Source organism: Panthera uncia (genome assembly GCF_023721935.1).
Source record: "Panthera uncia isolate 11264 chromosome A1 unlocalized genomic scaffold, Puncia_PCG_1.0 HiC_scaffold_16, whole genome shotgun sequence".
Taxonomy (NCBI): domain Eukaryota; kingdom Metazoa; phylum Chordata; class Mammalia; order Carnivora; family Felidae; genus Panthera; species Panthera uncia.
Genome location: NW_026057576.1, coordinates 64,889,336 through 64,914,661, shown reverse-complemented (window position 1 = coordinate 64,914,661; position 25,326 = coordinate 64,889,336). Strand labels below are relative to the sequence as shown.

At 39.0% G+C, this 25,326-nt stretch overlaps 1 protein-coding gene across 4 annotated transcripts in view; it reads left to right on the top strand.

Moving 5' to 3' along the window:
* The window catches only part of UGGT2 (UDP-glucose glycoprotein glucosyltransferase 2), a 192,566-nt gene that overhangs the window by 84,213 nt on the left and 83,027 nt on the right, over positions 1 to 25,326 (top strand). For all 4 annotated transcript variants that reach the window (XM_049647155.1, XM_049647154.1, XM_049647157.1 and 1 more), the window contains 4 exons: positions 8,383 to 8,502; positions 9,332 to 9,417; positions 9,975 to 10,110; positions 16,452 to 16,580. In XM_049647155.1, coding sequence (XP_049503112.1) covers positions 8,383 to 8,502; positions 9,332 to 9,417; positions 9,975 to 10,110; positions 16,452 to 16,580 — 471 coding nt within the window. The remainder of the gene's footprint in view (positions 1 to 8,382; positions 8,503 to 9,331; positions 9,418 to 9,974; positions 10,111 to 16,451; positions 16,581 to 25,326) is intronic.

Sequence of the window (25,326 nt, the reverse complement as noted above, 5' to 3'; positions counted from 1 at the left end):
ACAGCTGTTACAATTAATAAGACTTTAGTAAAATGGGTTTGAAGTGACAGCAGATCAAAAGCTTTATTTCCAAAAGCCACTTGGAAGATACAATGATTTATTCATAATATAAAAATGCAAGTACCTGGATAATATCTTTACTATGTAATAATCTTAATAATGAATAATACAAACTGCAACTTAATTGAGGAAATAGAGACAGATATAAAGACAAACGGAAAGAGCATTAATTGGCAAAGACTTTGAAGCAGTTGTGGCTGTGGTGCCTTTACAGCATTTACAGACTTTGATCAAGTAATTTCACTGGAAACTCACATAAGGAAATAGTGGGAAATGGAGAAAAGTGTTTATACCCAAAGATATGATCACCACTGCATGTTTTTAAAGCAAAATAGAAATGAGTTAAGTATGTAATAGAGAAATGTTGTAAATTTTGTATCCATGTGCTCAGGTATTATTCAGACACCAAAATTATGTTTATAAGGATTGTGTGTATAAGGATGTGTCAGGAACAATGACTGTGCTCTCATGTTAAGTAAAAAATATTTTTTTAATTTAAATTAAAAAATATTTTAAATTAAAAAAATGTTTTACATGTTAAGTAAAAAAAGATTATCTTACATGATAAGATAGAGGATCAGAAGGAAATGTATCAAGATGTTCTTATTAATGGGTGATGTGGTTTAAGGGGTAGTTGGGTCTTTTTCTTCATGCTTTCTGTAAAGGCCAAATTTTTAGCAGGTATATTTTACTTTCTATGATCGGGGAAAAAAATTTTTTTAGAGATTTTATTTGTATGTAATCTCTAGACCCAACGTGGGGCTCAAACTCACAACCTCAAGAAAAAGAGTCACATGCTCCACTGACTGAGCCAGCCAGGCACCCCAGAAAAAAAAAAAAATTTTTTTTTTAATGTAAAGAGGCATAACCTCTCTGAACATCTTGCTAACTGTCTCATGTAAAAATTTAAGGGATTTTCTTGGAAGTATCTCAGTTTTTATAGTTCTGTCCTACCTGAAAAGCCTTCTCACTTACAAATTTAGTCTACCATCCAAGAATCATGGAAAGACAACAGCAACAACGAAATGCCATATTCCCTAAGTTATTAATTAGTTTATTCTCTAGTGTATTATTAGTGTATTCTCTAGAACACTAAGTGCCTTGTTATAAATGTTTATTGCTACTGTGTTTTACTGCTCTTTAGACCATATTGTCTCATTGGCTAGATTTTACTTTGACTTGGAAATCTCTAAGCTCCATTAACAGATGTCTTCTCTAAAAATGTTTCATCAGAAAAAGGAATGACCATGTTAGTAATCCTAATACTTTGTGACTTTCAAGCATTCGTGCATTTGTAGAAGACACTGGGAGTGTGGGCTACAATAAGAAAAGGAAAGTAGTCTTCAAGACTACTCTTAAAAAGAAATAAATCTATAAGGAAACCTTGCAGCTCCATTTATAAAATAACATCCTGGTCCTCCCGGGTTGGCCACGAAGGCCAGTCACCACTGGAGAGGGGCAGCCTGATGCTGTCCCCATTGCCCCTTGTCCCCCCAGTGCCATTTCCCCACTGCACTGCTGTGACAGCTCTCTTGATCCAGCTCTTGGACACCTTAGGAGACGTTCTTTTCCATTCTAAGAGTATCAAAGTAATTTTTTATTGAGGTAAAATGTGTATAAGATATGCTCCTTTAACCTTTATAAGTGTGTGATTTGGTGGTATTAAGTACATTCACAGTGTTGTCAAGTCATCACCAAGATCCATTTCCAGAACTTCTTCGTTCCAAACGGAAACTCTGTAGCCATTCAGCAATAACTCCTTCTCCCCTTCTCCCCAAACTCCCTGTTAACCTCTGTTCTACTTTCTGTCCCTATGAATTTGCCTTTTCTAAGTGCTTCATAAAGGTGAGATTATATAGTGTTTGTCCATTTCTGTCTGTATTTCACTAGGCATACTGTTTTCAAGGTTCATCCATGTTGTAGCATGTGGCAGAATTTTATTCTTTTTAAAGGCTAAATGATAGCTTAATTTTTTAAATACCCTTTCTTGCATATTATTAAGGGAAATTTTGTGTCTCAAATGCTTTTATTTTTCTACTTGGAAAGTGCCTGCTTTCAGTAGATAATTATTTGTTGAGAGTTCATTCTCTGGATTCCTTTAAAAAAAACTGGCAAGAAACGCAGAGCTCTGGGTTTGAGTACTCTTCACCTTGGTCTGTGAAAGCAAAATTAACTCATGCATAAGCTTGATTTTTGCTTAGTAGCATTTGCCTACCTCCCAATATGATATGTATTTATTTGTTTACATATAGTCTTCTTGCAGTGGCATGTAAGCTGTATGAAAACCAGGACTTTGTTAAATATCCTCAGTATCCATCAGGCCCTATCACATAGGAAGCACTCAGAAAATCTGTTGGATGCCTTAATGTCAAAACAGTTATTCATGAACAAAAGCAATACTTTGCGTTTAATTCCTTTTCTCCCCCTGGATCTGTTTCTGTACTTTTTGTCTTTACAGAAAAAGCTGAGTCACTGAGTTAGATTACTTCGACCTCTGTATTTATACCCTCCCCAAAACAAACCCTGGCAGTTTATTTCTTAAAATCTGCTTGCTTAAAAGTTGAGTAAAAACTCAAGAGGGTCATTGAATATTCTCCCATCCTTGGTTAACCATTTTAGGTTTCTCTCACCAGACGTCAGGAGACACAACTTAAATTTTATATAGTTTAGTTCCCTGTTTCTTGTCTTGCCACAGTACATCAGGTTTCACTAGTATTTTGTTAAATTCTGTAAAAATGACCATACAATTGTATGCTTGGCTCCTTTTGTAATTCCTTTTCAGTCTAATGTGCCAGACCCCCCATCATGAAGGGGGCTGGGTCATATTCCACCAAAACTACCCCTGCCCGTAGCTGCAATTTTCTGTCTTCTATTCTGGGATATCCGTGATGTAGCCATATTCCTGAGTTGCTTATGATCATTTTCTTCAATTTCCTTTTCTTTAAAGTTCCCAAGTCACCCTAGCCATTTGTCATCCTATCAAAACAGCTCTAATTCTTTGTTTTTGTCACAAAATGACAGTGATAAGATTAAAAACAAACACTAGTCAGCACAGGCAGAGGAAATGAATTCTTTATCCAGATTAAGAATGTAACTTGCTACCCACAGTGGGCCCCACAGTCTATGACAGCAAATTTCCCATCCAAGCCCCATAATGTTGTAAATCAGCTTACCGTAGATACATGGGTTTACTCTGGACTCTTAGTTCCATTGATTTATATCTTACCCTTATGCAGACACCACACTGTTTGATTACTGTAGTTTTTGTAAGTTTTGAAATTGGAATTGTGAGTCCTCCAAATTTGTTTTGTTTTATTTTAAGATTATCTTGGCACTCCTAGGACCCTTGCCCTTCATTATGAATTATAGGATCATTTTGTCCATTTCTGGAAAAAGGACAGTTGGCATTTTTATTGAAATTTCATTGAACCTATAGATAATTTAGAAGGTATTGCTATTTTAATACATTAAGTCTTCTGATCCATGAATATGGGATGCCTTTCCATTTGGTCTTTATTTTCTTTCAGTGATCTTTTGTAGCTTTCAGTATACAAGCCTACTACTTGTTAAACTTATTTCTAAGTATGTTATCCTTCCTGATGCTATTGTAAATGGAATTGTTTTCTTACGTATATTTTAGGATTTTTCAATGCCTCTTAATTTTTTGTTGAACATGGGACATTTTGAACTAGAAGTCAGATTCTCACCTTCCCTGGGTTTGTTGTTCCTGTTTGCTGTTGTTTTTATCATTTGTTTAGTGTCTTCTCTGAACTAACTTTGTAAAGTCTATATTCTTTTTTGTGTGTGGCCATGGAAATCTCTGTTATTCTAGCCTAGTCATCTACTCAATTTTGGACAGAGATTTACTTAAATCCCCGGACCCAGAAAACCTCCCAGTCTTGCATAGGGGCTCTATGTGTGTGGCTGAGGGAGGAGGGGGCAGCCTGGGTCAGACCCTCACCCAAGCGGTGTGCATGTGCCTCAGCCTTCACTCCCTGCTTGCACAGAACTTCAGAGTCAACCTGAGAAGAGAATTCGGGGCCTTCTCAGTCTTCCCTGGGCATGTGCAGGGCCGTTTAGAAAATCCCAGGAATATGCCAGAATGTGTTAAAACCCTATTTCCCAAAACGTCTCATTCCCCAACCTTTCTTCACTGGATTTTGACTACTCTGCTTTCATCCCAACCGTTTTCTGTTGCCTCAGGGAGGAGTAACTAAAACATTTGCCCATAAACGTTTTCCTCAAATTGGGTTTGCAGCTCTAACACTGTTATGACTCAGTCAGATAAAGCCCTGGTTTTCAGTGGGTTTTCTAGGAAGTCACCAGACTGTTCAAACAAAAACTAGAATTCTTTCAGAATGAGGTCCATTGTACTTTCTCCAGTATTGGTACTGGAATTCAGGCTGTTGTTGTCAAGGCTACTGATAAGCTTGGTAGCAGAAGATAGAGCTGGGATAACTTACCACACCACAAATCTCACTGCTGTTACTGAGACTCAGCCATTTTTCTTCAATAAATATTCTCAAGGTTGCTGCAAGCTTTTGGTTAGTTTTCATAGTTCTTATGATGTTGACTTCCCCCCCCCCCCGATTTTCTAGTTTTTTGTTGCTTTTATGTAAGGGTGGAGTTTTGGAATTCCTTAGCCATTTTGCTGATGCCACTCCCTCAAGAAAACCCAAAGGTATAAATTATAAATCTGTTAAGTGTTTTGCTTCTCTCAGAAAGAGAGTCATCGTGTAACACCATGACCAGCCTTGTGTCTGTCCTTTTGCTGACCTGTGTAGCTCCTAGGACACTGAGGAGGTTGTCTGGTAGGTTCTACTCTGTTAATAACAATGTCTTTTATTCAGTATCTTGGCAACCCAGTAGATACAAAGGCCAGAGTTCCGATCAACAAAACTAATAGAGGTAGTTCATTGGAATTTCAATGCCAGCTCTCGATGCAGCTTTGTGAGGTCACGCTCACAAAGCTCACAAAGCTCATTGCTGCTGCTTCTGTAAATTTACTTGAAGTGAGAAATGGGCAGTTCAGTCTCTGGGCCTCTGCACCCAATTTCCATTGTCTCTGTAGTTCTCCAAAGTGGATCAGGGTATCACATAGGTGAGTTTACCCAGCACCCATGCTATAAATTGGGCCATTGCTGTAGTGTTCGTTCTAACTGCAGTATTTGTGGTAAGAATCACCAAGGGCACTTGTTCTACATGGAGATTCCTAGGCCCTGTTCTGAGATTCTTGCTATTTGGTAGGTCTGAAGGTCGGCCAAGGAATCTGCATTTTCGGTAAACACCTCCAGCTAGTTTGATCATATTAAAAGTGACTCTGCTTCCAATCATTAATCAGGTTCAGTGGGACAGGTACATAAAGCATTATAAGGCCAGTTTTTCACATAAACCCAATATTAAGTGATCAGGGGGATCAGATATTCACATCCTCTACTCTGGTGCCTTTTCCTCCACTGGCCTCAGATTCCCAGAGAACAATGAACTGATCTAGACACTGCTAGAGTCTACCAAGATTTCCAGTTCATAGGGGATTCCTAGCATATTGCCAGGATCTTTAGAACTGTTCCCATTACCTTCACATCTTGGCAGGAGTTATCTCAGAAACATAAACAAGATATATCACTACCTACTTTTCCAGGGAGACTGAAGTTCTCCCTTCTCCCTCCCCTCAGTATTACCAGGACAGATGGTAGCAGAAGTAAGCTAATCACAGGTCCCCCTCATACTTGTTAACCACAAAATGGAAATTGTTGCAGCTGACCCAGTTACCCCTGCCCGCATGTCTTTATGGACTTCTTCAGTACGTCCCGGACTGAACCATCTCCCTTTCCTGTCCTCTCCCCTCAACAGCCTGCTTCTGTTACAGCTGCTGTCTCAGTGTTGGTATGCTGCTCCTTTCTGAAAGCCATGAATTACCCTAGATTTTCCCTCTTACTTGTCCCTCTGTGTGTGTGTCTCTGAATTTAGTCTTCTCTCTGAAACCACTGCCTCTGACTTGGTTCAGCTCTCCAAAACCTCTAGAACACTGCAGAAGCCGCCTAATTTCTTCAGTCCCAATGGTCTCCTCCCCCCTTTCTTCTGGGACTTTCAGGGGCATGTGATAGACCGTTTGCCTGTGTCGTTCATCTCTCTTACCCTTTGTTTGAATTTTTGCACTGTTTTTTTCTCTGTGTACTTTAGTTAATATACACTTGATTGACCTGTCTCCAGCTGACTTATCACTGTCTTCCTCCGTGGCCAGTCTACAGTTAAGAACTGTAAGAACTAATTAGGAGGATTTAAGTATAGAGTTTTAGAATCTAGAATATCCCAGGGCGCCTGAGTGGCTTAGTCAGTTAAGCAACTGACTTTGGCTCAGGTCATGATTTCACAGTTTGTGGGTTTGAGCCCCATGTTGGACTCTGTGCTGACAGCTCAGAACCTGGACCCTGCTTCGGATTCTGTGTCTCCCTCTCTCTCTGTCCTTCACCTGCTTGTGCTCTGTCTCTCTCTTTCAAAAATAAACATTTTTAAAAATTTTTTTAAAAAACTAAGTAAAATCTAGAATATCCTGCTGGCTCTTTTTTTAAAAAATAGGTTTTTCTCTTAACATTTTCCATCCTTCCATCCATTTTCTTTTTATTTTTTTAAAGTTATTTATTTTGAGGGAGAGGGAGAGAGAATGAGCAGGAGAGGGGCAGAGAGCGAGGGAGACAGAGGATCTGAAGCGAGTTTAATGCCGATAGCAGCAAGCCTGATGCGGGGCTCAAACTCACAAACCATGAGGTCATGACTTGCGCCGAAGTCAGATGCTTAACCGACTGTGCCACTCAGGTGGCCCTATTTTTGTTATTTTTTTAATATGTAAATCATTAAAGTCCTTGTGTAAGTCCTATGTTATCTGGTTTTTCTCTTACGTTGTAATATTTGGTCTTTTATTTACATGGCAGTTTTGGAGAGGAGCCCCAAATTGCCGATGTAAAGTCACAGAAGCAAAGGCTTGTAAGGTTTGCCCAGCAGTCCAGGCAGCAGGCCTCCCCCGGCTCTGTTGAGGCAGGTTTCTGGGCTTTGTGAGAGCTCTTCTGCTGTGTGTCTCACTTCTAGGGGCTAGCCCTCCCTCTCCCTTTCTCAAAGCACAGTGTTTACCAAAGTCTTAACACTTTGAACTTCAACTTCTGTCTCCTTATTACCATGCCCTGGCTGCAGTTTCAACTTCCCAGTGTCAATTCCCCCTAGCTTCTTTTTTTTTTTTTTTTTTTTTTTTTTTTCCTTTGGCAGTGTTGAGGCGGGTATGTGTGTGTATGCTCACGTGTGCAGGTTAGTAGTCAGCAAATGAGAGGAATCTGTATAAAGACGGTTTGTTTTCTTCCCTGCAGTTTCCTCCTCTCCTGGATTCTCCCCACCCCCACCCTGGCCCAGTTCCTACCATTTAGGAAACCCTAATTTTAATTTCTGTCTTTCCAGCACAATATGGCTGTCACTTTCTGTTTAAATTAGTTCTTCCAGGCTGCAATTTTGAAAATGCCCCTAGGGATAGAATTGAGGTGAACATGGAGCTTTCCCCTTAATGCCTCCTGTTTTCAAGGATTGTAACTCCTTGACTCTTGATTGTTGGTTGACCTTACCTCCATGTAAACAACGGTTTATATGTTTTCCGCCCGCTTTTAGCATGTTTCAGGCAGGCGGCTTAGTCTAGTGTAAGTAGTTACCTCTTGATTCTAATTGGCTTTCCAAGGTATCATGTTTTATTTTCCTTATGTCTGAGGGTTTAAATTTGAGAAGGGAGGTGGAGGACCTCATTGCCTCCTCTACTGCTGATAATTAAGATAAACACTTATCTCTCTCAAATAGTTTATGGAGAGTAATTTCTATGCAATCTTACCTATTCATTTTTATTGAGAGAGAACACGTGCGAGGGTTGGGGGAGGCTACTGGGAGAGGGAGAGAGAGAATCTTAAGCAGGATCCACACCCAGCGTAGATTCTGATGAGGGGCTTGATCCCATAACCATGAGACCACGACTTGAGCTGAAATCAAGAGGCAGGCCCTCAACTGACGGAACCACCCAGGCACCCCCAATTTTATTTTTTAATATGAAAAACAAACCTCAATAGAAGTCAGTTGTTCTGGCGGGGGAAGGCTTACTCTTAAAGGCCATGGTAATAAAAATTGTTGTACATGATGTATTCCTTAATGTAAAGAATATTCAACTGGCTTCTTCCATTTAATCAGAAATATATAAATTTCTGTGTATGATTTTACTTGTTTGATAGAATAAAAATTGGCTTTGAAAATGATTTAAGTGTTAATATACTTAAAGATTTCTGGATTCTTTTCTAGTGGATCAATGACCTAGAAAATGATGATCTGTACGTTACATGGCCTACAAGTTGCCAGGAGCTTCTAAAGCCAGTGTTCCCTGGAACTGTACCTTCCATAAGGCGTAATTTTCATAATTTGGTGAGTTTTATTTTGACATTTTATATACATCTTTTATAGAGATGTCAGCATTCTTTTTGGATTACCTTGTTCTTGGTAAATAGGCATCTGTGTAATAAGAAGGGAAATACTTACCTGATGCAACAAGCTTAAGGTGGCATGACTGACTGTCCAAAGCCAGCAGTGTCACATAATCTGCCTCTTCTTGTTTACATGTGCTTTTATAATACCAATATGATATTGGTGGTGAGTTACTTTTACATTTTCTGAAAGGAATTTGATTGAACTTTTTCCTTCTGTATAATAAAGAGCTAATGATTAAAGTTTAGTACATTTCAGGGAAAAACACATAAATATCACTTTACCATCCATGTCTGAGTTCACTATTACAATATTAAATAACCTTATAGAACTTTGAAATGTGTAGAAAATACTTTTTTCCCACAAAGACAAATTTCCTACAGCAATGTAGAGAGAGCAGTTATGTTAATGCTATTTTTTTTCAAAATTCAATTACTATCTTTTAAAAATATTAAAATCCAGTGCACATTTAGAATACTATATTTCACTTCACATAAAAAATTTTTCTTTGTGCTGTGGTTCAGAAAGAGGATGAATAATCTGGTAATTAAATTCCATGTCTTATTCAGATGTGCAGCCTTTAGAAATCCTTCATTATCTGTGAAATTCTTATATAAAATTCTTTAGTATTGCTAGAAATTTCTTTAAAAAAAGATTGTACCTTGAATTTCATACTTTTAGCTACAGGAATCAGACTAAACTTGAATTTCATGAAAATTCCAAAATGTTAAAACAAAATAGTGATTATAAACTATCTACTTTCTTTTAGGTTCTGTTTATTGATCCTGCCCAAGAATATACCTTGGACTTTATAAAACTTGCTGAACTTCTCTATTATCACAAAATTCCTCTTAGGTAATTGTCAGTTTATAACATTAAACTATCAACTGAAGGAAATCTGTGAAATTCATGTTGTATTAAGGAGTATTGCATCGAGTGTTAATGTGGGATTCAAAGCAATGGTGGTCTCTAATGCCCAACACAACACAGCTCTGTTGTGAAGTATCATTTACCTTTATGATCGACTATGTTAATCAAAGCTGCTTGGTAATCTCATTTATCCCGTTATTTCCTGAGAGAGTGATCTGATTACTTTGGGTGCTTATAGATGGATCCATTTCCCTGGGATTGGGTTAAGAATACACTTTCCCTTTTTTTTTTCTTGGAAAAACACAATTATTTAATAATATCGCCACCAGAGAGAGTTTGACAGTTTGGAGAAATCCAATAGTAGGCGGATGTTGGTGAATAGACATTACAAATCAAACCTTTTCAAATTAAGTACTTCCCCTCCCCCCTCTATTAACACATTCCGTCCATCTAGATGTTATAGTCTAGTAATGTTTAAAAATGGTGGTTGGTTGTGACTCAAGGGGTAGTTGTGACATTCCTTCTTCACCTTCTTTTCCCAGAATTGGTTTTGTGTTCGTTGTTAACACAGATGATGAAGTTGATGGAGCAGACGATGTCGGTGTCGCTCTTTGGCGAGCTTTCAACTATATTGCAGAAGAACAGGATGTGTCACAAGCGTTTATTTCTGTAGTACATGTGAGTGTGTGCATGAGGTATAATTTCTTTAGAAAGTATAGTGGGTTTTCCTGCACTATTCCTGTAATTATTATCATTTATTATTTTTATCTTTCAAAGTTTATAAAAAAATGATTGTGAGGATTAATACAGATGATGAATTTAATTCTTGCAGCTTCTACCTGAAATACATAATGTCGTCCCCACTTTACAAATTAGGCAACTGAGACTCTGCCAGAGTGGATGAATTTTCTTGGGTTTATTCAGCCACTAATGGAATTTAGATTGTATATAGAAGTTTAGAAGAAAACATACTCATAGAAAATGATTAGTCAAGGATGAATTCTTGAATGAGGTCTTGAACAAGATTATGAATAAAAGAGGTTACTGCAAAGTTAAACGTTCTAATGACAAAATATATAGACCCTCCCTAGAGAATTTCAAAGGAGAAGGAGATCACTTCATGACAGCAAATTGAGGGGGAAATGGTAGGATGGGTACTGAGTTTGACAAAGAGATGGTATAAGAAAAGTTAGAAGTTGGTAAGGACCTGATTAAAGAACAAGAGGTGAGAAGATTATTTTGTAATTGAGGTTTTGAAACTACTATGGCCCATCATGGAAAAGATATATTAAAGAACTATATTGTTATCATTAAGGATGTCAGATCATAGATTAAAAACTAGTTTCATTAATTCATTGGTCTTTTGCTTTCAACCGTTATTACAACAAGGACTGGTTCTTCTTCAAAGTGAGAATGAAATTACCAAAGCCCTGTAAACTCCCTACCCTGCTTCCGTAGCCCCAGGAAAACCACTAAATACCTCATTCATTCACTGTCCTGGGACACAGAAACAACCTGCACCTCAGTGACTTGGCGATACACTTTGTTCTGTAAGAGTGCTGTGGAATATGTGTCATTCTTGTATCTCGGTCTGTTTTACTAACTGATTAGTGTAAGAGTTTATAAGGACTTCAGATTGACATATCTTTTATTGAAGTCTGGCTACCTTATTGTAAAAGGATCAGTATGACATTCAAAACTAACGAAACTTGAAGACCTTTGAAATTCTCTTTATCTAAGTAATCTTAATTCTCTCCTTTGACTCTTATATCAGACATTAATTTGCATATGATGGCATATTTCTCAATCGCTTGCCTTTTGAATTATCTACTGTGATGTTCAGCATAGTACTGTAGTATCTTAGAAAAACAAATTACATTTGAAACCATAGGATTCACTACAAAGCAGCATAAAAGTATTAAATGTGTGCCATAGCCTACAAGTTGTGCTAACTTATTAGAGGAAAGAGAGGGAAAAATGAATGAGGAAGGAATACCTATAACATACTAGAATTCACCAGGGTCTGAAGTGTGAGAATGGTCATGGTTATTCAAACTATGTATGGTCTTGGGGCACCTGGGTGGTTCAGTTGGTTAAGCATTCAATTTTGGCTCAGGTCATGATCTCACAGTTGGTGATTTCAAGCCCAGCGTCAAGCTCTGTGCTGACAGCTCAGAGCCTGGAGCCTTCTTTGGATTCTGTGTCTCCCTCTGTCTCTGCCCCTTCCCAGCTTGTGCTCTCTCTGTCTCACTCTCAAAAATAAATAAACATTAAAAAAAAACAACAATGTATGCTCTTGACCCTAAAATTTCAGTAGCCCATGGAAAAGTAAAACATGATTGAGCTAATACCATTCTGTTGTAAATGTATTGTATCCTTTAGGTGACTTAGCTTCACTAATTCAGAATAATTTGAGCAAAATCTAGTCTTTTAGTAAAATACCTGAACTATAAAGTCTCTTTAATATTATTCCATTGCTTTCATGAGAAAATTATTTTATCTATATGAAATAATTTGAAAATATAGTATCAGGAGAAAGAAATATTATAGCAGACAAAATTATAAAAGTCTATGAAAATTATTGAAATGTGTTAGTTATGGTAGAGTAAGTACAGTATTTATAGCAAAACAATTGACTTTGTATCTCAGCTCTCCACACTGGCTATCCAGACTTACAAGTAATTTGATTTTCTCTTCCTACCTTACAAGATTAAGATCCGAAAAATAGGATATTACATAGTTGATGAATATTTGTTGAATGCGTGTTTGAGAATGCAAAAGTGCTTTAAGACTTTAACTTTTGGCCATGATAGGTAACTGACAACACATTAACCATCTCACCATAAGCACAAAACTGGACAAACAACATGAAATAAGTTTATTTTCAGAAGTTCAACGAGAAGTAACACGAACTAGGATCTTTCCAATTCCGTGCTACTTCAGGAGAAATACCAAGAAGAAGAAACACAAAGAAATCCTTTAGGCTGAAAGGAAATGACACCAGATGGTAACTCAAATTCATACACAAAAATGAAATGGTAACCATAAATAAAAATGTAAATATATGGGTGAATATAAAAGGCTATATGAATATATTTTATTGTGTTTGAATTGCACAAGATTGACTAAAGCAGATTTTAACATATAGATGTAGTACAAATGACAATAATTGTACAAAGGAGCAGAGGATGAAATGGATCTATTTTGGGACTTAAAATTTAACATTTGTCAACATAAAGTTAGGATTAATAGGAAGCAGAGTGGAGTAAATTGGCACAACTGAATATGCACATGTAAAATGATGAAACTGGATCCCTATCTTCTACCATATACAAAAGTTAACTCAAAATGGATTAAAAAGTTGAACATAAGACCTGAAACTGTTTCCTAAAAGAAAGCATAGAGGGTAAGTAAGCTCTTCGTCATTGATCTTGGCAGTGGTTTTTGGATTTGACAACAAAGTCAAAGGCAACAAAAAAAAAAAAAAAAAAAAAAAAAAAAATAGGGGGTTTATATCAAAATGAAATATGTCTACACAGCAAGGGAAACCATCAGTGAAACAAAATGGCAACTGTGGAATGAGAGAAAATATTTGCAAACTACCTATTCGGTAAGGAATTAATATCTGCAGTATACAAGGAATTCATACAGCTCAACAGCAACAAAACAAAATAACTCACTTAAAAAATGGGCAATAAGGGCTACCTGGGTGGTTCAGTCGGTTAAGCGTCTGACTTCGGCTCAGGTCATGGTCCCGCGGTTTGTGGGTTTGAGCCCTGGGTCAGGCTCCGTGCTGACAGCTGGGAGCCTGGGAGCCTGCTTCGGATTCTGTGTCTCCCTCTATCTCTGCCCCTACACCGTTCCCGCTCTCTCTTTCTCTAAAAAATAAATAAACATCAAAAGGAAAAAAAAAAAATTTTTTTTTAAAGGGCAATAGAAGGACTCCTGGGTGGCTCAGTCGGTTAAGCATCGACTTCCACTTAGGTCATGATCTCACAGCCTGTGAGTTGGAGCCCTGCGTCGGGCTCTGTGTTGACAGCTCAGAGCCTGGAGCCTGCTTCAGATTCTGTGTGTCTGTCTGTCTGTCTCCCTCTCTCTCTCTCTCTCTGCCCCTCCCCCACTCGTGCTCTGTCTCTCTCAAAAATAAAACATTTAAAAAAACTTTTTAAAAATGGGCAATAGATCTGAATGGAAATTTTTCCAAAGAAGACATAACGATGACCAGCAGGTGTATGAAAAGATGCTCAGCTTGATTAATCCTCAGGGAAATGAAAATCAGAACCCACGATGAGCTTTCACCTCAGGTGTCTGTTATCAAACAAACAAGAAAACAAATGCTGGCATGATGTAAAGAAAACAGAACCCTCTGAGACTATAACTGGTATAGCTATTATGGAAAAGTCTGGAGGTTCCTCAAGAAATTAAAATTGTAGGAGGTTCCTACAATTTGAACCAGCAATCCCACTTCTAGGTGTATTTCCAAAGGAAATCAGTATCTCAAAGAACTGTCTGTACTCCGTTTACTGAAACATTATTCATGATAGCTAAGGTATGGAAACAATGTAAGTGTCCATCAGTGGATGAATGGACGAAGAAAATGGTGTATCATATACATGAATTAGAACATCAGACTTTAAAAAGAAGGAAATCCTGCCGTTTGCAACAACACGGGTGAATCTGGAAGGCATTAGACTAAGTGACATATATCAGACAAAGATAAATACTGTATGATATCACCTGTCTGTGGAATCTAAAAAAGCTGAAGTCTTGGAAACCGAGAGTAGAAAAGTGGTTGGCACAGGGCTGGGCAAAGTGAGAAAATGTTAGTCGAAAGGTATAACTTCCAGTTTTAAGAGGAATGAGTTCTGGAGATCTAATATACAGCATATTGACTATGGTTTGATGATACTATTCTGTGTAACTGAAATTTGCAAAGACTAGAATTTTAGTGTTCTCACCAAAAAGAAAACCTGTGTGCAGCGATGGATATATTAGTTAATTAGTGGTGGCAGTTCTTTCACGGTGTGTTCATTTACCAAATTATCATGTTGTACAGTTTAAATGTATTGTGTTATTTGTCAATTACACTGTAATAAAGCAAGAAAGAACAGAAAAATAAGTAAAATTTGTATGGAGAAGTAGAGACCCAAAATTGCTGTTTTTGCTTACCGAGTTACATAATAGTTTAAATTTTTTTTTTTAATGTATGAGAAGATTGGATCATTATATATCTAAGTAATTTAGACATTCTAGCTGCCTTAGATACCTTAGGAATATCTACTATTTTAAAATGACTAATTTGTAAAAGGACTAATCTCAGTAACCTCATATATAGCTTTTGCTGTATTCAAAATATCATTTTTCTAATCCCTGTTTATGCTTTATAGAAGGCTGAAATTTTTGCTTTTTTTTTTTCAGTTACTAAGATCATAGCATGTGCTGCTCAATATGAGAAGAAAACCTGCCCATAAATTGAGAAGCTCATAAAACTAAATTGTGTGATCTAATTATAGACTGCCTCTTTTTAAAGGAATAGGTTACCAGGTTTACACCGAGAAAATGAAAATGAAGAAGAATGCTGATTCCTTATTGTCTCTGGCCATAATGATAGAAGTGAATTGAAACTGAGAATAATACTCTCAACTAATACAGGTCTCCCCCACTCCTGAAGTAGAGCATTCCTGAAACCTTTTGTAGACACAAATGGTATGAAGTGAAGAAGCAGTTACCATCAGTTTATATGGAAAAATGTTTCTAGTATTTTCCAGGACCAAAAACTAACCTCTTTCAAGGCTTTTCTGGTACCTTAGGACACACCTTGCTAATGATATGCACAAAATAAATTAAGCACAGATGTTCATAGACACAATTGAGACTCTGGTGGCTGGATGCTGAGATGCTCCTGAGTGTAGTTCCTGGGGAAGGAGCTTGGTGGGGCCACTGTCCTCACTCACTGCAAAACGGATGCTGAACACTGTTTTCACATTTTTACCATTTTTCATAAAAGCAAAAATCCTCTTTGGATTTCTTTTGGTTGGTGAAAACAGATGTCACTCTTGTAATAGAAAAGTGGCATAATGTGAACTTTTGAGAGGCGAGGGATACCTGTATATCAAACTGCTACTTAATGGTACTTGTACTTTACTGGTTTCTTCTGCCTTAATGCTAACTCTGTGTTCATGTTTATGTCTCAGCTGAGGTTTCTGCTCAGAGAGGCCTTCTCTCTTGGTGCAGAGGAGTTCCTTTTCCACATGCCTAGCAGAGTGCCTGGCATGGTCTGCAATGAGGGACAAGTGAAACAAGAAAATAAAGGAGTAACAGCCTACCTCATGCCAGTGCGCTTACAACATTTGAGGTGGGGTAGGAACGGGGGGTGGGGTGGTGAAGAACGGAGGTACAGAGGAAGCCTAGAATGAAAATAAAGCCTTTGTGAAATAAGGTATTGGAAATATTTTATACATACCTTTTTAAATGACGGAAACCATCATTTTACTAAGAATCCTAGTGTCTAGTTAGACCAAAATAGAACATAACATAAATTTGTTACAGTATTTTTGAAAGCTATGGAATTCTCATAAAGCAGTTTTTATTGGAAGAAGAAATATTGTGTGGTTAAAATGATTTATTTATCGGGGTGCCTGGGTGGCTCAGTCAGTTAAGCATCCGACTTGGGCTCAGGTCATGATCTCATGGTTCATGGGTTTGAGCCCCACATCGGGCTCTGTGCTGACAGCTGAGAGCCCGGAGTGTACTTCAGATTCTGTGTCTCTCTCTCTGCCCCTCCCCTGCTCACGCTCTGTCTCTCTCTGTCTCTCAGAAATAAATAAATGTGGAAAAAAAAATTTTTGTAATAAAATTATTTGTGAATGGGGGAATGTGTGTATATATGTATGTATATGGTATACTTAGAACTTACAAAGTAGAAAGCTTGTTTTTATAAATCTGTCGGCATACTCAGGGAAAGAAAGAAAACTAATTGCCATAAGATGAAAATTAATTATAAATCTTTATTTCTACAGATGTACCAAAAAGTGAAGAATGACAATATACTCACTGTGGACAATGTGAAGAGTGTTCTAAATGTTTTTCCAGATGCTAATATCTGGGATATTTTGGGAATTCATTCTAAATATGATAATGACAGAAAGGTAAGTTGGAATGTAAGTTTTTGAAAATAGAATCCAAGAAACTTTTACTATAATCTCATGAATAAAGGATCTCAATAAAATTAACTCATGATTGGGGTTTTAGACCCTCAGACCTGTCGCAAGTTGTACCCCAGTACTTAAATTGCTGTTGACCTTTCGAAAAGTACGAGAAAAGAGAATTCTCAGGATTTATAGGATAGAAAACTTGCGGGTATAATTGTAAGGAACGGGGGGTACCTGGGTGGCTCAGTCGGTTAAGCGTCTGACTTCCACTCAGGTCTTGATCTCGTGGTCCATGAGTTCGAGCCCCACGTCGGGCTCTGTGCTGACAGCTCAGAGCCTGGAGCCTGCTTGGGATTCTGTGTCTCCCTCTCTCTGACCCTCTCCCATTCATGCTCTCTCTCTGTCTCAAAATAAATAAACGTTAAAAATTTTTTTTTAAAAATTGTAAGGAGCGTAATTTGTATTTGAAGAAATGGAAAGCTGGCCTTGTAGGTAAAGGCTGGGGCAAGAACCAAACCTGGGAAGATGGAGCACCACTGGGGCTGAATTTCTAATGCTCCTACAGGCGTCAAGTTTTCTAGATGGGTTCTTGCATTTTGTAAGAGGTTTTAGACCACAGATCTGATCCTGGCTTTCTTGTATGCAGTATTTCTCCATGGTAACGGCAAAGGCCAGGATCACTGGTGTTGTAATCCGCACCCCGCCCCCTCCCGTCTTGGCCCCTGTTTTCTCTTTGGTCTTGCCTTTCACGACTCTTTTCTTTCCTTGCTCTTCTGTTCCCGCCACACAGTCGGACTAGTTCAGGTTGCTGCATGGGCTCCTCCTGAGCATTGCTGCACACTGCCTCCCTTCTTTCCTAGCCTGTGCCTGCTTCTCTGTAGTGCTTGGCTTTAATGTTACTTTGGGGGAAAAGCAACACTTTGGAAAGAACTTCTGGGCATCCCTTCCTAACCCTCCAGGTGAGATTAAGTTGTTCATGCTAATTTCACATGCTGAAATAGTACTGTGTACTCCTGCATAATGCTGGTTACACTTGGCTGTTCATTACCTGCCCTCTCACTGGTCCACATCCTCAGTAAGAGTGGGGATCATGGCTCGTGTTGAGTTTTGCAAGCCCAGGGCCCAGTGACTAGAACATACTATGTGATCAGTAAACATCTACTGAATGAAATACTGAGGAGACAAAGCCATCTGAGAGTGAGGGTTGCGCAGTGGGACAGAACGTCACGAGAGCAGTGAAGTTTTAGAGACTGCTGCTCTGGGGGCGAGGAAGGGGGTACAGTAAAGCCATGTATAAGAATTGCTGTGCTGCTGAATTTCTGCTGGACATGCCTACCCTAAATTTATGGGAGTGTCTTTTGTAAAGTCTAAGATACTGGGGCATGCGAGTGAAGGAGGTAGCTGGGTAAAGTGCTGTCAGGGTGAAGTGTCATAGTTGGATATGGACACGGCCTTCTTGGGAGAGGCCCCAACAGTAGCCCATGGGGAGCCCTCCCGGGCGCACAGGCTGCACCAAAACGGAAGCATAGCCAGGAGTCCAGTGGTCTCAATGCAATTGAAAGCCAGTGTGGTAGGAATTAGGGAGTTTTTTTAGTCCTGCACAAATGGTTTTCCAAATCATAATTTCAAAAGCGAGAGTTTCATTGATTGTTTTCATGACTCTATCTTCATATAATTAAAAAAAAATTAAAAAGCAATCAAGATGAACGTGTAGGGCCAAGTTGCGTAGAGGCATCTCTTTTAATAAAACTATTCACTGGACCAAGGAAATTTAGGAAGAAAATTATTTTTTTACAAATATGCTTCAGGTACTCTTAACAGGGAAAGAGGAACCCAAATTTCCTATAGTGATTATGTAAACTCACCGAATAGAAAAACAGTGAATTTTTATATAGCAAGGATCCTATTTGCACAGGTTGAAAGCAAAAGGTTGCACCAGTTGGGTTTTAATATCAGCTGATGGTGAATGGTAATTATAGGAGTCCTGGAAGTAATTCTGTTCTTAAACCTTACATGCTGTGTTTTTCTTTTCTCTTTTTTTTTTTTTTTTTATTTTTTATATTTTTATTCTATGTTATTTTAATTTTTTAATCTTATTTTTTTTTAATGTTTATTTATTTTTGAGAGAGACAGAGACAGAACGCAAGTGGGTTAGGGCAGAAAGAGAGGGAGACACAGAATCCGAAGCAGGCTCCAGGCCCCGAGCTGTCAGCACAGAGCCTGACGCGGGGCTCGAACTCACGAGCTGTGAGATCGTGACCTGAGCCGAAGTCAGACGCTCAACCGACTGAGCCCCTTCTATTTTACTTTTTTTAAAGAAGTGGGCTCTTCTCTGCTTGCTACGCAGTGGTAGAGCACAATTTCTAGTCAGACCTTACCTTCCTTAGGGACTAACACTTGTGCAGAAATCGTATCTCTTGAGCCTGCCTGCCTGATAGATGCATAATGGTGATACTAAGAATCACTTCTCATTCCAGAGTAAAAAAAAAAAATTTCTAATTGATTTGCCCTTTTTTTTTTTTATAAATCTGTAACAGCCTATTGATTTTTTACTGATTTGTATATGCTTTGTTTCTGTAAAAAAAAAACTTTTTCTGGTTCAAGTTAATCATAGTATTTAAAACTTTTTGTGGGGTGCCTAGGTGGCTCAGTTGGTGAAGCCTCTGACTCTTGATTTCAGCTCATGTCATGTTCTCACAGTTCACGAGTTTGAGCCCTGCACCGGGCTCCTTGCTGACAGCGTGGAGCCTGCTTAGGATTCTGCCTCTCCCCTCCTCTCACTGCCCCTCCCCTGCGTTGGCTCTCTAAATAAATAAACTTTAAAAAATTAATGAATAAAGCCTTTTATAACACCTATGTACCTAAGGCTATGAAGTGCATTTAAATAAAATACATTCCTAAGAACAGCTAGGTAAAAATATTCAAGCTGTTTATTTAATTTCAATATATTTATTTAGCTTAAAATATTGTTCATAACCTAAGTTATATGTGGAAAGAAATGGATTCATTTATTCATGTCGATTCTGGGTAAATATAACAGTAGTCTCTGCTGATATACAAATGAATTTAAGTTGAGCTCTCATATAGCCAAAACATAGTACTTATTATCAGTTGCCATAAAAACATCATCTGAATAACACCATGTTATCCTTAAATATTGGTATTCACAACCCAATATTACCGTTTCCCATTAATTGCCTTTTTTATACATACCATGTATGGATGTAAATTTCATTTCCAACTGGACTGTTGTTACTTCAAGAAAAGGAGTCATCTTCTTTTGTATTCCTTCAGTTGCACAGCACATCTTAAGTTTTAGATACATTTGCTGAGTTTCTGTTATAGTCATGGGGGATTGAGCTCTTTCCTACCTCCAGACCTTCACTTGGTCTCTCCAAGTCTAGGGGCGTTACTTAAAATATTTAAAAACTGTTGTGGCTTCACAAGCAACCAGTCAGAGAGAGAGTCAACCCGAGGCAGGTCCTAGAGCTGGAGTGGAGTCTTGAGGCCCTCATGCTGATGGTTACCCTGTAATGGCTGAATCATGTCGACATTGGGAGTGTGACAAAGAGGTCACGATGGTTCTCAGGCAATTGCCATCCCAGGACAGCAGCTATTTACCAAGTGGTACAGAAGTATTTCATTACGTTAGGAAGTGGTAAAGTCTGTATAGTGCAAACCAGCTGATTATCAGCTCTGTTTTTAACACATTTTGGGTAAGTGAATATTTAGTGTGTCTGAGTTTTTAAGTATTCCCTGTTTAGTAAATCAAATACTATGATTGTCCTTCCATTTTTTAGTAACTCTTTTTAAACTTTAAGACTTGCTCCATATTTTTACCCATTTGTGGAGTGTTCTTACTGCAAATGTATCCAAATAGTCAGTAGATCGGTCACATATCTATCCAGAGATTTTCATACAAATAAACATAGCAACGAACAAACCGGCACATTCCTTCATGCACACCAGCCCCCAGAATGCCTCCTGTAGCCATGTGCCCCTTCCTCTAAAGTGAACTGGCCATCCCCTGGGCCTGAAGCACCACTGTCCTTTCTGGGTCTGCCTTTGCTGTTCCCACTTACAGGCTCTCTGATTTATCTCTGGTTTTGCTAGCACTGTGCATTTCCTATTTTTTTTTTTTTTATTTCTGATTTTACTTCTCTCCCAAGCAAATATGCTTAAGAGAAAAATTATCACTCCTTTATGTTCAAAAATCTTATACTGTATTTGTGTCTTATTGGTAGTTGGAGTGGGTAACCATTTTTCTTTCAAATTTTGGAGGCTTTTCTATACTGTCTCCTATCTTCTGATAGGCTGTGGAGACCAGTGATATCATTCTGATTTTAATTCTTTTGTCTTTCTGCTTTTTTTTTTTTTAATCCAGTTTGAAAGCTTCTAGAATCTTTTTATCTCTGGTGTTTGGAAATCTCATGATCTGTCTTTGTATTGATCCTCTTTCATTCTATGTAGGGAGTATTTGGTGAGTTCCTTCTAATAGATTCATATCTATAATTCTGGGGATTTCTTTTTTCTTTCTCTAATGCTTTCGTTTATTTTCTCTGTCCTTTCTGAGTTTTCTGAGTTGGGTCTCTATTTGCTTTTTCTTCTTTTTTTGTTCCTTTGTCTTTTTCGTTCAGTTTTTTAAAAATTTTCTGGAGGTGCCTCTTGTATCATATTCCTGTTTTATAGCATCCCAGTTTTTCTTTCATGGACACAATATACTGTCTTAGCTACAAGTGTTTTGTGATGTGTTGTTGTGCTCCCTGCATTACCTCTGCCTTCTAAAGCTTCCATTTTCTCATTTGCTTCGATTTCTCTCTTTTGTGTTCGAAGCATTTGTCAGATGTCTTACACTGTCTGGTTGTCTTTCACATGGAAGTATGAAATCCTGAAAAGCGGATCACAAACACATGGGCCTTGTGAGTTGGTGAGCCTCGCTCGGGGAGCTGAGCTGACCTGCAATCAAAGCAGCATTTGATTCTTCAAATAAGAATTCTTTATTTTCTTCTTAGAAGGAGTACATGTGACAGAAGAGGGTGCACCTGTGGGAGGTGAGGGCACGGGTTATGTGTAGGAACCCACTATTGTGGTCCAGCACTGGGTGTGAAGGATGGGAACGTTCCTTGAATCTCCTGCCTGGTCTCCGTCCCCTTTCTCAGCTCTCCACCCTGCCTGCCATCACCGAGGCTGGTCTCTGTGATTCGGTTTCAGCAGAGAATAAGAAAAGCAGAACAGTTTGGATTTTCGGGGTTGGGAGAGGGCCCTTGAGAGCCAGCTGCTCCCTGTGCAGACTCTCAGCCAGTTTCCGCTTTCTCTGCTCTCATCCTCCGTCCGGGATCCGGAGTGTCTCCAGCGATGATGAAAAATATTCATGTTCCGTTCTGTCTGCACAGGTGTGACTTCACTTTTTACTTTGCTCGCCTGCTTTTTGTCTTTTCTCCCGTTTTTCTTTGCGGGCTCTTACGTTCTCTGTTATTCTCACTTTAGTGAAATGTGTGAAGAGAGAAGAAGTAAGCATGTGTGTGGATGAACCTACTGTATTTCATCAGAAACCCACTTTTAAGTAGTGAAATTTGTATTGTTGTGTTATTTTAAGATGTCTGCAGTCATCGTCTCCTGAAGTTACGAATATTAAGGATTTTTGTAAAGATTAGGGACACAGTACACTCTTCAGAAATACTAAATTCCATTTTTGTGTTATGTGCGTACGTGCCCCCTGTTTGCTCTTGGTTCTCTGCCGTCCTTCCCTGCGACTGTCCTGTAAGGATGGTCTACGTCTTCCGTCCCAGTGTTACCCTTCAGCTGAGCTGGGTCTTCTCCACTCCCTACCCCTCCCAAACTCTACTCTAAACCTGCATCCATTCCCTAAACCCCTTTCCTGCCTTCCTCTTCACACCTAGAAAATCATTCCAACTCCTGCATCATGAAGAAAATTGACGAGTTTAGGCCTTTATTCCCTCAGCTCATGTTCCCGTAATTTTCTCTCTCCATCCAAACTTTATCTGCACTTTCAACAGATGTTTATTGAGTACTTCTAATGTTCAAGCACAAGACGTAAAAGAATAGCGTGCAAGGAAGATCTCCTGAAGATTTTTAATAAAATAAAAATGTAATAGAGCAGAGAGAGAAATTAAGAGAAAGAAATAAAAATAAGAATAAATGGTAAACCAGTAGAGTCTCAATCCAGAAGACTCAGGAAGAACAGAGAAAACAAAGGAAAGGAAAGCATCAGAGAAATAACACCAAGAAGTCCCCGAGATTGATGGACATGTGTCTTCACTGGAAGGGACCCCCAGGTACACAGCACATAGAGTGAAAGGGAGTGCTCTGGGGGTGGAGATAAGGAATACGTCTCTGAGTGGGGGATGGCAAGCTGAGTCCTGAAGTAGGACGAAAAGTTGAATCAAAGAAAACAAGAAAGTGGCAGGAGATTGACATCCCAGAAGACAGTGTTAGGAAGTCCAGAGTTGTGAAGAACTCTGAGCAATTGGTGTTGCCTCTGTGTGGGTAGCAGTGGAGTTGTGTTGTGTGTGTGTCATGGAAGGAAGGGGGCAGATTGCACAGTGAACAGTGTCTAATTGGAACTCAGAACAGTTGAAGAAGACCGTGGCAACAGTAAAAAGTCTAAGATACTGAGCAGTGAGGTGACCGTGACCTGCCTGTTTTTGAAAGAACACTCTCCATCATTTTGAGTCAGTCGCTGGAGGGCACAGTGTATGGGATTGTCTGTCTCTCAGAAGAGAGAACTGACAGGAACTGACCCACAGCTCTTAGAAGTGGCAGGAAAGACCAGGAGCTCAAAGGGTTTGTGGGTCCTACACCTGTGTTTCTTGCCCCCAAATGCTGGCAAAGTTCACTTTGGACCCCGTTGCTGCCACCAAATCTGTTAAATGACACAAATTCAACGGAGTAACTTTTAAGTTTCTAAATGGCTTTTTTTTTTTTTTTTTTAATGCTCAAGAATAGGACAGCATCCCCTCTAGCAAACAGAAGGATGATCTGAGGAGTTACACTAAGTGGAAAGATTTTTAGAGAAGGAGGGTGGGGCAGGAACGTTATTAGCAAAAGAAAAGGATTGTTTTGGGCAAGGAGGCTTTCCCTTAGGGGAAAAGCAGGGGGGTTAATATGTAGACTACCTCTTTGCCCTTGTGACAGACTCATTGGTACTGATCTGATGGAAAAATTTCTGAGGGAGACTGAAGCTGCAGTTAGATTAGGTGTTAAGTCCCTGTTTGGCAACTTGTTCTTACAGGGCTAAAAATATAAAATTCAGTGTCATTGGCTTATTTGTGGTACTTAAAGCTTTTGGAATGGGCGGGTGGCCTAATTAGAAATCATGGAGTAAATCAGAAGAGGGCTTGTATTTCCAGCAGAGACATACCCATACCTGGTTGATTGCCCATAAGGATCCTGAATCAAAAGAATCTAAAACCACGCCCATCATCTTCCTTGTTACCCCATTTTGTTCTTCTTTATGCCTGTCCTACAGGGTAGCATCATCATTCACCCTGGCCACCTATGCAAGAAGCCTGATGGCCATCCTAACCCACTGCTTCGCTCCTACCATCCCAAACAGTACAAGGTTATGTTCCGGCCGTCCAGCCAGCTGAATGTCTCAGAAACTGCCTCGTTCTCTCCTTGCCCATCACCCCTGATTTCTGTTCTGCTTTTGCTCTCTTTCCCACGCTATTGTTGTAGCCCATGAGCGACACTCCCAGGGCCTGTTCTCCCACGTCTTTCCTTCTCACCGTTGCTGCTGTGGTCTTTTTTTTTAAATAAGCACACCTGATCCTATTACTTAACAGTATTTACCCTCTTCTTAGATGGAACTGACCATGCCCTCCTTGGAACCCCTGGGTGCTATACTCACACTTGTTTTTAATGGGTCCATCTCTTCCTCTGTTAAGCTATGAGTTCCCTTAGGACAGAATTTGCATGTTATTTATGTGCACTCATAAGCCTAATACACAGTAAGTGCCCAGTAAATGGGTGATGGGCATTAAGGAGGGCACTTGTTGGGATGGGCACTGGGAATTGTATGTACAGGATGAATCACTAAATTCTGTACCTGAAACTAATAGTATACTGTATGTTAAACTGACTGGAATTTAAATAAAAACTTGAAAAAATTAAATGAAATGCAGTAGCCACGTGGTGGCCCTGGAGGTGATTTCATCTCTGCGTGTGTGTTTCAGCATCTGTAAAATGGATGTAATGGTAGTACTTAGCTTCACAGAGTAATTGTGAGAATGTTAGCAATGATGGTAGCTATAATAATACACAGTTGTGAATAGCAGATGAATTGGTTAGTAACTTCTGTCATTCCCAAGGTAAAATGCAGATGTTGAGCGCCTTCAGGAGCTGGCCTCTGTCCTGTATCTCACTGCTCCCACACACAGAACTCTCCCCACCGTAGACATAGAAAATTACTTGCAGTGCTAAATATATCTGTCAAGTCATTCAGGGCCCTTGTTTCCTTATGGACCGTGTGTCTAGATGATCTATTCATTGTTGTAAGTGGAGTGTTAAAGTCCCCTGTCATTACCACATTCTTATCAATAAGGTTGCTTATGTTTGTGAGTAATTGTTTTATATATTTGGGGGTTCCCATATTCAGCGCATAGACATTTATAATTGTTAGCTTTTCCTGATGGATAGGCCCTGTAATTATTATATAATGCCCTTCCTCATCTCTTGTTACAGCCTTTAATTTAAAGTCTAGTTTGTCTGATATAAGTATGGC